The sequence below is a fragment of the Staurois parvus genome, unplaced genomic scaffold (assembly GCF_062004578.1).
Source record: "Staurois parvus isolate SC_StPar_1 unplaced genomic scaffold, SC_StPar_1.0 ptg001087l, whole genome shotgun sequence".
Lineage (NCBI taxonomy): Eukaryota > Metazoa > Chordata > Amphibia > Anura > Ranidae > Staurois > Staurois parvus.
The window spans coordinates 2204881-2220464 of NW_028318883.1; the positions used below are offsets into that span (position 1 = coordinate 2204881).

The following is a 15584-nucleotide window of genomic DNA, read 5'->3' on the forward strand; positions in this document are numbered from 1 at the left end:
AGATGATAAGTAGAGTGATGGTGATTTATATATAATTTTTTTCTTATTTAACTTTGATCCTATTCAACTTAAACTTCAGCTTTTTTATTTCATCTTTCAACCTTTCATCCTTCTTAAAGGATTTCTCCTCCCAGCAGTGGAATATTCTTGTTTCAATGAATCCTTTTCTTTAAAATTAGTTTAAGTTGTCCCTGCACAGTTGCCTGTAAGGTTCACTTGTCAGGCAGGACACATTTTACAGTGAAATGTTTACTTATCTTCCTTATATTAGAACATTATACCTGCATTTCCAATTTGAGTACACATTCTTACTTATTATTCTGTCATGTCCCTGAAAATAATTTTTGACCTATACATTTTTAATTGCTTGCTATTTTGCATATTTCATAAACAGAATGGTTTGTCAGTGGTCATCTGTATAACTAGGAAATATGCTTCATTCCATGCATGAAGGTAAAAAACCTTCTGTGTGTAGCAGTCCCCCCCCCCCCCCAACACTTATTTCAGCCTCCTCTTGATCCAGCGATGTCCAACAGAGCATCGGTTCTCTGGGGACTCTCACTCTTGATTGGCTTAGACAGCAGCGGGAGTCATTGGCTCCCACTGCTCTCAATCACAGCTAGTGAGCCAATCAGGAGACGGAGGGGTCAGGGCCAAGCCATGACTCTGCATGTGAATGGACACACAGAGCCATGGCTCAGGAGTGTGCCTGCTTGGGTGCCCCCATAGCAAGCCGTTTACTATGGGAGCATCTGACAGGAGGAAGGGGCCAGGAGCGGGAACCTGAGAAGAGCAGGATCCAGCCTGCTCTGTGCAAAACCACTACACAGAGAAGGAAAGTTTGACATATTTGTTATTTTAAGGAAAAAAAAGACTTTAGTATCACATTTTTTTTATATAAAAGTCTGAATATGTAATGGTAAAATCTCAATTAGAATTCACACCCTCTAGCATTGTGAATTCCAAAAACAGTAGCAGTGGCGGTGCTAGAGGAGTGCTTGAGCAAATTGTGGGTATGCTCAAGCACTCCCCTAGCACTGCCACTGCTAGCCAGGTTGTAGTTTTGATTTTTTTCTTTTTATCACAGTAGTTCCACAAGTGATGCAATCTTAGTTTGCTTGTGGCAAAGATTCTTCACCTTTAAATGTGTTCTTTCATATTGTAGAGATAGTGAAAAAGTTTCTTTGTAGTAGAATTCTACTAATAGCCTATTTCACATCAAGATTCATCTAACCAATTGTTTTTTTTTTAATTGCTAGGCGGAAATAGATGGTCATTTTCAAAGATCCAGCACCAGAGGGTTGTCGGTAAGTAGGTTTCCAGTATGGAAGGTTCTGCATTTTGGAGGGGGGTGGGGGTGATGCTTGTCTGAACTCAGGATGTGAGCAGTTTCACAATTTTCAATGAAAACCACAAAATCAGCAAACCTGTGAAATATCTGCAAGATTGTAGCAACGGCAGTAAGAATAAATTTACATACTTATAAGTAAAAGGTAGAAATAGACACCGGTAACAGCTGACTAATTAGAAAGGATAACAGTTTGCATTTTTTGCTTGTTCTAAGCAGATCAGCAAGCTAAACTTTTTCAGCCAGATACCCTAGGGAGGGAGAAAAGGAAAAGGGGCTTGTTAAGACATCTTAGTGCCAAAAGGCAAAGATAGGGAATATAAAATGTGATAATAGCAGCGACAAGGTAAAAATAAACAATTGTCAGTTCTACAAATCTTCACAGAGGCGATAGCCAATGACCTAGAATAGATCAGGACATGAAATATGACAAAAAGCTGCTAGATTAAAATGTCTACCAAAAAAAGATCTGTCACTTTCAAAATATCTTATTCATAAATTCAAAACAAATTGTAGAACTTTCTAATTTTTTTTCCTTCTCAAAAATGGATTTACCTCTACACAAAAGAAACATGGAGCCTGGTTAACTCAGAATCGGTTCCGATAAAAGACTAATAGCACAAAGGCATGTAGGAAGGATGCACAAAATACTAATTCTTCAGAACTTTGCCAGCTAGAAAAGAGGACCTTTTAAACTTGATTCAAGTTTACAAGAAAAACTTAAAAATCTTGTTACTATACTGTCAGTATAAATTCCTAAACCAAACAATATATATGTCACAATGGGACAGCATGCCATTTTCACAGACACATTCTACTATGTGTGAATGTAAACATACAGTATATATAAAGCCCAGTGTAAATTGGCAGTGCTATTATGCCCCACCTGTAATAAATGCTGTCCCATTGGGGGGGGGGATTTACTAAGGCTGGTTCACTCAGAACCTGGTGCAGCTGTGCATGGTAGCCAATCAGCTTCTAACCTCAGCTTGCTCAATTAAGCTTTAGCAATAAAACCTTGAAGCTGATTGGTTTCCATGCATAAGTGCACAATATTCTGAGTGGACCAGTTTTAGTAAATAAACCCCATTGTGTCCTATATTGTTTGGTTTAAGAATCTATACTGACAGTCATACCAGCTGTTGCATGGAAAGAGCTAAAAATTCAGTAATTTACATAAATATTGTTTGGTACAAAATATTTACTAGGTGTACCAAATTACTGATGAACATATGGTTTCCCAATGTATCTGATGAAATAACTCCAATCAAAATAATTAATATCAGTAAACCTAAATTATATGAGGTTCTTTTTTTTTTTTTTTTTTTTTTTTTTTAACTAGCAGCTACAGCAGTGCCTATATTGAAGATTACAGATCAGTCCCTACCACAAATAGGCAGTTTTGTCTTTAGTTTAATGGCTTGACAATACTTCCTTTTTTCTGTTCCAAGCCTGCAGCTCATTTTCTTTACTCACTTATTTACACATGACATTTTCACAGTCATTACACAGAACACTGAACCTCTTGTCACTAAGTAGTACATCGATGGGTAGTTTCTGCATTGTGTATGCAAGCTGGAGCATAAAACACAGGCAAAATATACAAATTCCATATAGATTTTTGCCCTTGGTGGCAATCAAACCTAAACCATAGTGCTGTAATGCAATGCTCATATAGTCACCACAATGGAGAAAATTTTACTTCAAATGATGAAAGCAAAGAAAAAAAAAAAAGTCACGATAAGGAAGTATAGCGACTGTATGTGCAAATATGTATATAGGTTAACAACCATTAGGTTTTTAGGCAAAACACATTGTAAGCATCCATATGTAATGAATTACATATTTAAAAATATATTTGGTCCTATTGTATTGCAGGGTGCGGCTGCAGTGGGGCAGAATAAATCTAAAGTTGCACGGTCAAACAGTCTACAGGTATGTAAATTTAGTGGCAATGTATGTAGTGCTGTCTTACGTTTTGATGTAGCTCAAACAAACCTCTATACTCCTAGGTGCAAAGCTTTAATGGCCATGCTGGAAACCGAAAAGCAGCAGGGGCAGCCTTTGATCGAGCTCACAGACGACGTCATTCTGTAAGCTACAGTAGACATAAGAAATATCCCATGCATCTGTGTTTTGGATGTCATTTTCATGAACAATACATTTCTGGCTACCTGGGATTTCCCAGCAGCCACCTACATTAATCCCTGAAGATCAGCATTGCATTTATTTTTCCTTTATTTGTCCAACTTTTCAAGTAAAAAAAAAAAAAATTCATAATATTAGCGAAACAATAAAATAAGTAACACTGACAGAAAGTTATGTGTTGAAATAAAAAAACAACATCTGAAAATAAAAGGAGACATACAAATGAACATGCTATCTGCCTTAATGTGTGGTGCTTTAAGGATCAATTAATTAACAAGCCTTAACGCAAGATGTGCCCGATGTATTCTTTATGTGATACACTATGCTCAAACACATGATGTGTATTGTGGTGCGTGCATTGCCCACTACCGTAATACTGCATTGGTGTGCTATTTAAAATTAACAGCACTGCACTGTTTGAAAAAAAAAATTTTGTAATATAAATATATCCTTCCCCTGACTACCCAAATGTGAGGGTTTACAACATCATATATTTTACAATATTAAAAAAATCAGTTAAATTATTGAATCAAAATGTGATTTAGAACAGAAAAAACCTTGGTACAAAACAGCATAGAAATTCCAGACAAGATTGAGCCCATCAGAGTCCCTATCAGAGCCCTCTTACATCAAGGTCCCCTCTTATATCAGGGGGACAGGTAAAATAATGCAAAGGGCCAGATTTGGCCCATGGGCCATAGTTCGGAGACCCCTGGTCTATTCCTCACTCTTCTCTGTTTAGAGAAAGTGGGAAGGCCCTTGGTTTCCACACAACCAGCAAAAATGGTTGGCTTCATAGGACAATTTTTTTTTCTTTTAATAAGGCTGACTGGAGTTTAGCTTTTGGGTAAATGGGGTATAATTTTCGAAATAAGCACATTTATTTTTCCGGTATAACTTTTGCATATTTTTTGTCATGAAAGAATTAATGCATTTGTATAGTTTCAACCAAGGAACTCTATGACATTTTGTTGGATTAGAAAACAAAGCAGTATAGGGTGGCGAAGATCCAAGTTCTTCATTTTCTATAGCAGTCCATTCAATAAGGTGTTTTTATTTTTCAGAGCTACCACAGGGAAAGAAGACATAACAACTTCAATCGCAACAATTCCATAAGGCAGACTGTAAGTTTAAAAAAAATAGTTTTTGAAAACAATTTGACATTCGCAAAAAAGCTTTTAAAATACCGCATGTGGTATTTTTCCGAAATATGCGGTATTTATCTCATGAAACTGTTCCTTTTTTTTTTATCTCATGTGATATCCAGTGGGATGGATAAAGTGGGGAATAATTAGAACCCCTGCCAGTTTTTATTGCTAATAAAGAAGTAAAATGGGTTAAACCGTAGAAATATGCCAATTCACTAACCAACCGGTCACATGAAACCCGACTTTGAAATCGTGCGGCTTACAGTGAAGTTGCGCGATATCAAAGTCGGGTGACATGCGATACAAATGTCTATACACATCGCACCAAAAGTAATGTATGCGCACTACTTTAGAAATCGGTGCGGCTCTGACCAAGTTGGAATCGCACCGATTTGACAGCTCTAATTCTGGACAATAGGGTGCGATTTGCAAGCAGCATGGCATGCAAATCGCATGTCAATTTGCATCCAGTGTGTGTGATCGGGGTGTAAGTCAGTGCGGTACCTGCAGCAGATGTAATACAAAAGTAAAAAAGTGAATGGAATACCAAAGAGAATCTGCTTTCACAGGTCACATGACGTGTATCAAAAACAACTTCGTTACAGAAAGTAAACACAAAATATCTTTATAAATGGCAATTATGGAATGAAAAATAGTATAAAAAATTCCTCTACATATATACATATATAAATACCAGTCTTCTACAACATTGTCATTTTTGTTTGGTAGAAGAAGGGTATATACAGTGGGGATCGAAAGTTTGGGCACCCCAGCTAAAAATTTGTATTAATGTGCATAAAGAAGCCAAGGAAAGATGGAAAAATCCCCAAAAGGCATCAAATTACAGATCAGACATTCTTATAATATGTCAGCAAAAGTTAGATTTTATTTCCATCATTTACACTTTCAAAATAACAGAAAACAAAAAAATGGTGTCTGCAAAAGTTTGGGCACCCTGCAGAATTTATAGCATGCACTGCCTCCTTTGCAAAGCTGAGACCTGCCAGTGTCATGGATTGTTCTCAATCATCGTCTGGGAAGACCAGGTGATGTCAATCTCAAAGGTTTTAAATGCCCAGACTCATCTGACCTTGCCCCAACAATCAGCACCATGGGTTCTTCTAAGCAGTTGTCTAGAAAACTGAAACTGAAAATAGTTGACGCTCACAAAGCTGGAGAAGGCTATAAGAAGATAGCAAAGCGTTTTCAGATGTCAATATCCTCTGTTCGGAAAGTAATTAAGAAATGGCAGTCATCAGGAACAGTGGAAGTTAAAGCAAGATCTGGAAGACCAAGAAAAATATCAGACAGAACAGCTCGCAGGATTGTGAAAAAAACAATTCAAAACCCACTTTTGACTGCACGATCCCTCCAGAAAGATCTAGCAGACACTGGAGTTGTGGTACACTATTCCACTATAAAGAGATACTTGTACAAATATGGTCTTCATGGAAGAGTTATCAGAAGAAAATCTCTTCTATGTCCTCACCACAAAAATCATCGTTTGAACTTTGCAAATGAACATATAGACAAGCCTGATGCATTTTGGAAACAAGTTCTGTGGACCGATGAGGTTAAAATTGAACTTTTTGGCTGGAATGAGCAAAGGTACGTTTGGAGAAGGGGCACAGAATTTAATGAAAAGAACCTCTGTCCAACTGTTAAGCATGGGGTTGGATCAATCATGCTTTGGGGTTGTGTTGCAGCCAGTGGCACAGGGAACATCTCACGAGTAGAAGGAAAAATGGATTCAATAAAATTTCAGCAAATTTTGTATGGTAACTTGATGCCATCTGTGAAAAAGCTGAAGTTAAAGAGAGGATGGCTTCTACAAATGGATAATGATCCTAAACACACCCCGAAATCCATGGGGGATTACATCAAGAGGCGTAAACTGAAGGTTTTGCCATGGCCTTCACAATCTCCTGACCTCAACATAATTGAAAATCTATGGATAGACCTTAAAAGAGCAGTGCGTGACAGACAGCCCAGAAATCTCAAAGAACTGGAAGACTTTTGTAAGGAAGAATGGGCAAAGATACCTCAAACAAGAATTGAAAGACTCTTGGCTGGCTACAAAAAGCGTTTACAAGCTGTGATACTTGCCAAAGGGGGCAGTACAAGATATTAACTCTGCAGGGTGCCCAAACTTTTGCAGACGCCATTTTTTTGTTTTCTGTTATTTTGAAAGTGTAAATGATGGAAATAAAATCTAACTTTTGTTGACATATTAAAAGAATGTCTAATCTGTAATTTGATGCCTTTTGGAGATTTTTCCATCTTTCCTTGGCTTCTTTATGCACATTAATACAAATTTTTAGCTGGGGTGCCCAAACTTTCGATCCCCACTGTATGTGTGTGATTTTTTTTATACTATTTTCATTCAATATTTGACATTTAGAAAGATATTTTGTATTTACTTAAAGTGTAACTAAAGGAAAAACTTTTTTTTAAGTTTTGGATTGGACTGTTTGTCTCCATTAGGAAGATTTTTCCTGTTTACAATTATCATTGACAGTAAAATTAAAAGAAAATCCCAAATGTTACCTTGTCCCCAGTCCCCAGAAAAGTAATAGAGGGGACATCTTCCAATTGATTTACTGGTTAATTTTCAGGGATTTCCTCACTTCCTGTTTTGGCAGTGGGACAGGCAGTAAAGGTAAATCTCCCCAATGAGACCGAGTTGGCAAAAAAACATAACAGGGGTTCTACCTCTCCATTACTCAATCCAAAATGAAAAAGAAAGTTTTGACTTTAGTTACACTTTCAAGCAGCCTCTCTCAACCTTTTCAACACAGAGGAACCCTTGAAATAACTTTCCAGTCGCAGGGAACCCCTGCTAAAAATGACAATATCTACAGCTCATGACACATTAGTGTGATGGTCAGTGCGAAGAATGCTTCTTATACTTGTGGTCACTGAGAAGAATTACCCCCTTAAATATAGCTAAAAAGATCAATGATGTCAGTGGGAACTTGTCAGTGGGAAGATATCTAAAAATAATTGTGAAACAAGGGATTAGACCACTGGGATATGCATGTACATTGTATTATGCTTGGAGTGACTGGGAGTTTTTTTTGCAGCAAATGATGTATTTACAAAAATGTTTCTGAGAATCTGGAAAAATTACATGAGAAAATAGATTGATTTTACTACATGTAATGGGGTGTATTTACTAAAGGCACATAGACTGAGCACTTTGCAAGTGAAGTTGCTCCAGAGCTTAGTATTTGAGGGGGAGCTCTACTGACTTCCATCATCCAATCATGTGCAAGCAAAAATACTGTTTTTTTTCCTTGCGTGTGAATGAGTATTCTTTATAAAAAGTGAAGCTTTACCTCATTTACCAAGCTCTGGAACTGCTTGCACAGTCTATTTGCTCTAAAGTAGAACTATAGGGAAAACTTTTTTTCCCATTTTGGATAGAGTAGGAGAGGATTATAACCTATGTAAGGTTTTTTTTGCCATTTATGCCCCATTGGGGAGATTCACCTTTACTTCCTGTAACATAGCCAAACCGGAAAGGAGAGGAAATCCTTACAAATTAAAGGAATCCCTTGGGACCCTCCAGATCATTAGAACCGGTGTCCCCATTGGAGGATTTCCCCTCTATTACTGTTCTGAGAACAAGCCTGTTTGGGGTTTTCTTTTACTTTCAACGATAATGGAAAACAAGATAAATAGAGAGTGAATCTCCCTAACGGGGGCACAGACAACAGTAAAAGCCTGAAGGGTGTTCTAATCCATACTTAAGCTTCTATGATCCAGAAAGGCAGAGATTACTACAAATTGACTATTATATTTTTACATTACTTAAATTCCACATTCCTGGACCACTACTTAATTACCACGTGCATTTAATTATTTATCTACTTCTGTGAATTGACTAATGCCTTCTTATGCAGTATACCGCATGCAATCTGCTTTTGTGAATGGAGCCCAATATGTGATCTCTCATATTAAAATACTATAGATGTAGTGCTAGTCAAATCAAAAACATAAATATTAAGATAATGACTAAAAAGTGCAAATTAACTTTGAAATCCATTACTTTTTGTAAGGGGCCCAAAAATAAAAAGGGAAAAACACATCAATCCATATAGGTGATCAAAAGAAATTATACAACATAAGTCCATATGAAAAAGTCCACTGAGTTCTAATGTGAAAACACTGACATTCACTGACCACACTGGATGAGGCTGGTTATGAATTAAATGTTCACTTTTTTCCCCTACATTTCAGCTCTCCCATGTACCAATATACCATTAATGTACTTGTTGCAGAAAAATGAAAGCCTTCTTTGATTTTTAGAAATATACCTTACCTTAGAAAAGGCCTTACCTTAGCCCATTCTGTGTTCCATTGAAAGCTTCTTCACTTCCTGGTAAGTAGATTTGAGACTTAGAAACCAGGAAGACACAGGAAGGAGTTTACCAGCTGACCTCACTAGCACACACATCCTGCATCCCTCAACTATGTTTGCATAGCATCCCCAGCATCCCTCCAGGCATGCACTTTCCTGGCTTGTCAATGTAAGTTGTCACAGCCGCTATGTTTGCCCGGCATCCCTGGCGTTCCTCCAGACAGACCCGGGGCACATGTGGCCTGTGGGTTGGACACCCTTTATATAGTGCAAGGGCCTGACTGATTGGATACAGATTGAATGGATAGATAGGTGGGGCCTCCTATTTCATAGCTTTGGTAAATTTAAAATGAAATTGTACAATGAGATTTCTGAAATGCACAGCAAAGTGTGCATTTTTTTAAAAAAACACAGATGTGAATAGAGCCTTATTGTTCTTGTGTAAAACACACCAATTTGACTTTCAAACCCCATCCACATCAAACGTAGTGGTACCATACATTTTTTGTCTCGTTTTTCCCATGACACGCATAGCGTAGCCCCCTAATTTCAATGGGCTGCCCTACATCCAGAAAAGCAGCTTAAGGTACATTTTGGCATGTTGAGCTTTGCACGTTCTTTACTGTTCGTTTTCTGCATTTGACACTCATTTTTTCACACGGCAAAATGTGTGTTTGCTTTTCCATTTGGGGTGTCTTTAACAATTAATGACACTGAAGGCGGGACTAGTTCATTTTAGGTTTATAAAAGTGGCCATATTATATACAAATCAGATTCTACAATCTCCTTTAGATCTACTATTAACTATGTAGTGCAAGGGCCTGCCTGGTTAGCTAAAGAGTGATTGGATAGATGGTGTGCCCTCCTATTATATAGTTTTGGTAATCTAAAGAAGATTGTACAGATTGTAATGTGTATTGTCCTCTTAGGAAAGAAGTAGGTGGTAGTATAGTACTGAGGGAGGTGTGGTCCAGACTGTTAATACATGCCTTGTCACACCCTTTTCTGTGATGCAAAAATACAGTTAAATGATGGGAGATGGCCTACAGGAAGTGATGCAAGCAGAAATATTTTTTTAAAACTCAGACATAAACATGAAATTCAAACTTTTGGGATTGCTGGGCCAGAAATGATATTTCAAAAATGATTAATTAAATTCTGTCCCAAAAATGAACTTAGCCTTTAAGGAGGATGCAAGCTGTGGAGTTTGACAGCAGGCATATTTTGACCACTCTATTGCATGGGGTCATGAGTTTCTGGTAAGCCTCCACATTGTTCACTGTGGTGACGTGGATGGGGAGTGAAAAGCACTGTTGAAAATTTTGGTGTCACTGGAACTTGGAAGACTTTTGCGTATGGACTTATATGTACAATTTCTTTTGATCACCTATACAAATTGATGTTTTTTACGTTAACTTTTGCATCACTTACAAAAACAATTGGAATTCTGGATTACCATGCACTTTAGTCATTATCTTAGTATTCATGTTCTTGTTTGATTAGTGCTACACCTGTCTTTGGATTTATATACATTTAAAAATATTTCCTATCTTTCTGCAGTCAATTAGACATTATTCTTCTGGGGCTGCCAATAGCCTTTCCCTGCAAAGAAAACAGATGAAGACCCTGGAGACAGCTTTACTACAGGTAAAAAACCCTGATGCACCCAATAACCTTAAAGTGGAACTTCACCCAAAAGGAGAAGTTCTGGTTGTTAAACAGGTTCCAGAAGACTGTGAGACTGTTCACAAACCACAGCACGCTTCACACATGCAGAGTATGAAACCGGCTCAGAACCGGAAAGGCTTCACTGCTGGTTTCCCTTACTGCTGTCAATCACAATCAGTGAGCCAATGAGGAGAGAGGGGGCAGGGCTGAGCCACATCAACGGAGCAGTGGGTGCCTCAAGAGAAATCTGCTTGATGTAGAGGCACTCGACAGGAGGGAGGGGCCAGAAGCGCGGGCGGGGGACCTGAGAAGAAGAGGATCTGGGCTGCTCTGTGCAAAACAGCTAAACACAGCAGATAAGTATAACATGTTTGTTATTAAAAAAATAAATACATAAATTATATATATATAAGCCTTTAGAATCTCTTGAAGATGCCGGTACCTGCACCCGAAGCCGAATGAAGAATCGGCTCAGGTGAGGACATCGCTGGATCCCTGTACATGTAAGTGTCATATTAAAAGTCAGCAGCTACAGTATTTGTAGAGAAAACAGTAGCACACACTGTTGAAAACACTGTTCAAAACACTAAGGGGCAACATAGCAGGCCAGTGTATAAAATAAAAGAAACAACATTAAAGGAAACCAGTCATGAAACACACAAGCGGCTATTGCTGACCTTTCCATCTGAAATGCTGGCACTGTATACAATTTCTTCTGCCAACTTGAGAAAAAGGGGACACCTGGAGAGGAGCTATGTACACAAAAAGTGGGCTTGACTAAATTCTGCTGAATATTGGGTGTGGCTTTAGGAGGCATGGTTAAATAGCCTAGCCTACTAGGTATACACATTTGCCATATCCCTTAGATTCACAAAATACTTCATGATTGCATTTTTAATTAGGGTCAGTGGGAGGAAGAATGGAGGCAGAATTGCCCCAGTGTCATCACAGAAAGGAGGATAACTACACACACACACACACACACACACACACGCACACGCACACCATGCAGCAGGAAAAGAAACCTCCCTAAAATTACTGTTTTCATCCCCTTCCTTCTTGCCTCCAGGTGGCTATCAGCTGCTTGGTCCAGCAGCCAGGCACACACATCCAGAAGAAACAGGAGTGTGAATGCAATGAGAGGAAGAGCCTCCCTGCAACTACCATCCTTCTCCCCACCCATCTCACTATCCTCTCTGCCAGTTAACATATGTGATATGGCCTTATTGTCCTATGAGCAGGCATAGGTTTACATGGGAAGCTGAAAGCTGAACTCAGAAATAGTGTCACTTATGGCTGTGCAATCTGGAAGTGCATCTGTATCACAAAACTGAATGCACAGAAATATCGTTTCAATGACAGGTGAAGCAGTCCCAACGGGGTAATTTACTAAAACTAGACAGTGCAAAATCTGGTGCAGCTCTGCATGGTACCCACTCAGCTTCTAATTTCAGCTTGTTCAATTAAGCTTTGACAAAAAAAAATGGAAACTGATTGGTTCTATGCAAAGCTACAACAGATTTTGCAAACTCCAGTTCCAGTAAATCAACCCCAATATATTTATTCTGTTTATTTAATATCTGCCTAAAGATTTGCTTGAATAAAGCATTCAGAGACCTTTAAAAACTTAACTGTTTCATAAGGAACTGTATTTGCTTTCTACGTTCTAGCCACGTTTCCTGCAATGCTGTAATGTTAACATTCATTGCTTTCTCACGTGTCATATATAGCGAGACATCATTTCAAACTATCCAATTCACAGTCTATTTTCCAGGGGTATCTTCCATGACATAATTATTATAGAATCTTTACACTGTAATATTTTCCCAAGAAATGAGATTTAATACTATAGGTTTCTCAGTAAAGGAAAGACTATATTCTATTTTAGATGCTTAATGATTGCTTCCAGTTTTCAAACACAGATCAGCAAACAGAAAAAATAATGAGTCTGTACTGAGAAATTACTGTCTTTACTCAAAAAAAACACTCTCCTTAAGTGGTGTTCTCCATTCTATTATACTGCATTACAGGAGTCTAAAAATATAATTTAGCTAAAGATTATATAAAAAATATGTAATGGATAAAAAGGGATAGTATAGCAACAGTGCCTCATCAAGTCTGCCAATGAAAATAGCCCTTCAGGTGTACAAAATGTAATGTGGTTGGTTGCATGCTAAAACTTCTTACTTTTTAAATCAAGACTGTTTTTTATAGAGGGTGTCAAGAGAGCTGCTACATTCTCTAGTGGTGTATTATGCCTTACTCTTTCTCCACATAGGAAATTTCATGGAGAGTCCCTGGTACTTTGTATCTGTTTCAGGCCACTTTGGAAGGCAGCAGCAAATAAGTGTAACTATAATGAAATCACTGTTGGTTTAGTTAATGTATGTGTGGTCAAACCCTAGTGATATTCAAAGTGGCGACACATGCTACATAAATTCATACAAAAAACATGCTGCTAAAGCACTGAGAGGCATTATTTTGACTAGATGAAATCTTGACAACTGTCAGAAATAATGTACCTCTAATGTGCGTCAGATGAAAGGGTTTGATATAGTCAGTCGAATGCCTGGCATCTTTTAAATAAAAAAAAAAAATCTGTCAAACAAAAACCCCACTGTATGCCCAAAGGGGTAACAGAGCTTCCCACTGATTTGCTTACAGCTCAGTAGTTAAATCAGCCTGTAAAGTTATCTTGAACAGCAATTGCTCTGGTGGTAAAACACCCCAAGTTCCATCAACCTTAATGAACAAAACACTGGTTTGCTTCTTCAAAGATCATTGGAACTGTAATTGTAGTGATTTGTCCCATTACAAAACTGACATGTTGTATTCCTGTTTACAGAAGCTCAGCACTAATATGAACGGAACAGAACTGTGCAAGCCTCGGGTGTATGCAGAGGAAGGGGAACTTTCTAGGGCATCCTCTTTAGAATCCATTAGCATCTCGGGAAGTAGTGTCCACCTTTCGAGCCTTCAAAACTTTGGATCCAAGTTCAACATTCTGGAGAGCATTTGTGAAGATCATATGAACCTCCCGAAAACTGACCTTAAAACAGAAGACTTTAGTCTTCAGAGTCAGCAAGTATAGCTCATGTGCCAGAAGATAGGCAGCATGTACAAAAACTTTTTAAAATAAAAAAAAGTTAATCCAAGAAAGGAAAAAACTCTTTGGGCGTTAAAATGATCGGTTCTGACCTATAAAATTTTTACTTTTTCTAAGCAGCCAGTCATCGGTTCCATGAATGTCCTTTATGCAATATTGGGAGCCTCCAAATACAGGTCTGAACTTTGGCTGCCCTACTGTGTCTAAGAACCTGTTCCACTCAACAATCATGGAATGAGACACTACCATATGTACACATACAAAAGACTTTAGGTATGTAGGGACTTTAAACCCTGTTCTGAATATTCTATCCATTTCATCGTCCACGCTCATTGACAGCTTTCAAAATGTCAGACATGGAAATAGTATAACTGGAACAGGTAGTTCCATTTAAACAGATCTTGAGGATTTTACAGTTACCCGAATTTCTTCTAGAAAAATAACTATATGAACAAGTGATCAGTTCTTTTCAACTCTCCAGAGTTAGGCTACTTCACCAACATTAGGAGTACAAACATTTGAATATGTAGCCACTAAATAATGGACTCAAAACTCTGTATCTTCAAGATATATTTTTCTAACTTTGAAAAGCAACATCCTCCATGCAAGGAAATTGGTACCTATCTGGTGTGTCTTATGGATTTACACTGATGGAATCTCAGTTTGCACTAACATTAGTGTATACTTATATAGATTTTAAATAGCATGCATTATGTATTCTCAGGGAACAATGAAAGGTGATTGGATTATATTGGACTTGGCATTGGGGTAAGAGCAAGATTTAAAAAGGTTGTAAAATTTGTAATTTACTCAAATGCTTATTATCTATGTGTACGCTCTACAAATACTGCATATGTATTTTGAACAATCAGTATGTCAATTCCCTTCTATTGAAAAGCCTATAAAAGCAAAGATTTAAGATGGATGTGCAACGGTTACTCTTTTGGGCTTAATTTACAAATCATCTCAAAAGAGCAACGGTGAGGTGCAAAGTACAGTAACCCAACAACAACTGATCACTTTTTACAGGTAGCCAGAGTCCCATCCCTCAGTTATGACCAGCTGCCATTGGTAATTGTATTTCACAATTTACACTTATTAAGGATTGTACATATTTAAACCCTTTACTTATCAGCATTGAAACAACAATATCCCTGACTTACCAAGGTCCTTAAAAGTAACAGTGTTGGTTTTCAGTCACTTTAGCATTTGTAAACATTTACTTACTTACTCCAAAGACTCCCTGATAAAAGTGGTAAGTTAGAATAAGAACTTCAGTTGTGCAATGTCTTCTGATGCTGGTTTATGGGGCTAATTGATCTTATCGGTTATAAAAGCTTTTGATAATGTTCTGTTATGATATGGTTAATGTTAATTCTGAAAAAAAAAGAGAATGTAATAGTTACAAAATGTCTTCTTGTACACCTAACACCAGTCTGCTACTTAGAAAATAGTGTCCTTTATAAACATGCACCCCATTTCTTACAGAAATGCAGGGACAACCGAGGCCGAAAGGTGACATTTACAGGAATTTTCTGACTATATACAGCTTTCTTTTATCCTCATTAAATATCCTACGAATAATTGACTATGACCTAAATGCTCCATTAATGTTTTTATTGCAGGGATAAAAACTACCCTATTAGAAAGGCTTTAACATGCATCTCCACAGAAAATATAACTCTAACAAGCCAGATTTATAACGTATCCATGTCTGTCTTTTAATTTTTTTGGTGTACATTGGAATTTAGCCATCCATACAGCCAAAACCTTGCCCAGAGTTGCTTATATGTGCACTGTGAA

General features: G+C 37.7%; 1 protein-coding gene across 1 annotated transcript in view; it reads left to right on the forward strand.

Annotated features, from left to right (window-relative positions):
- LOC149440440 (cadherin-like protein 26) overlaps positions 1 to 15375 on the forward strand; it is a 111313-nt gene extending 95938 nt beyond the window's left edge. Inside the window, exons 15-20 of the mRNA XM_089658664.1 lie at positions 1260 to 1307; positions 3227 to 3283; positions 3361 to 3441; positions 4561 to 4620; positions 10568 to 10654; positions 13521 to 15375. Of these exons, the coding sequence (XP_089514790.1) occupies positions 1260 to 1307; positions 3227 to 3283; positions 3361 to 3441; positions 4561 to 4620; positions 10568 to 10654; positions 13521 to 13766 (579 nt within the window). The 3' untranslated portion in view covers positions 13767 to 15375. The remainder of the gene's footprint in view (positions 1 to 1259; positions 1308 to 3226; positions 3284 to 3360; positions 3442 to 4560; positions 4621 to 10567; positions 10655 to 13520) is intronic.
- The last annotated feature ends 209 nt before the right edge of the window (positions 15376 to 15584 follow it).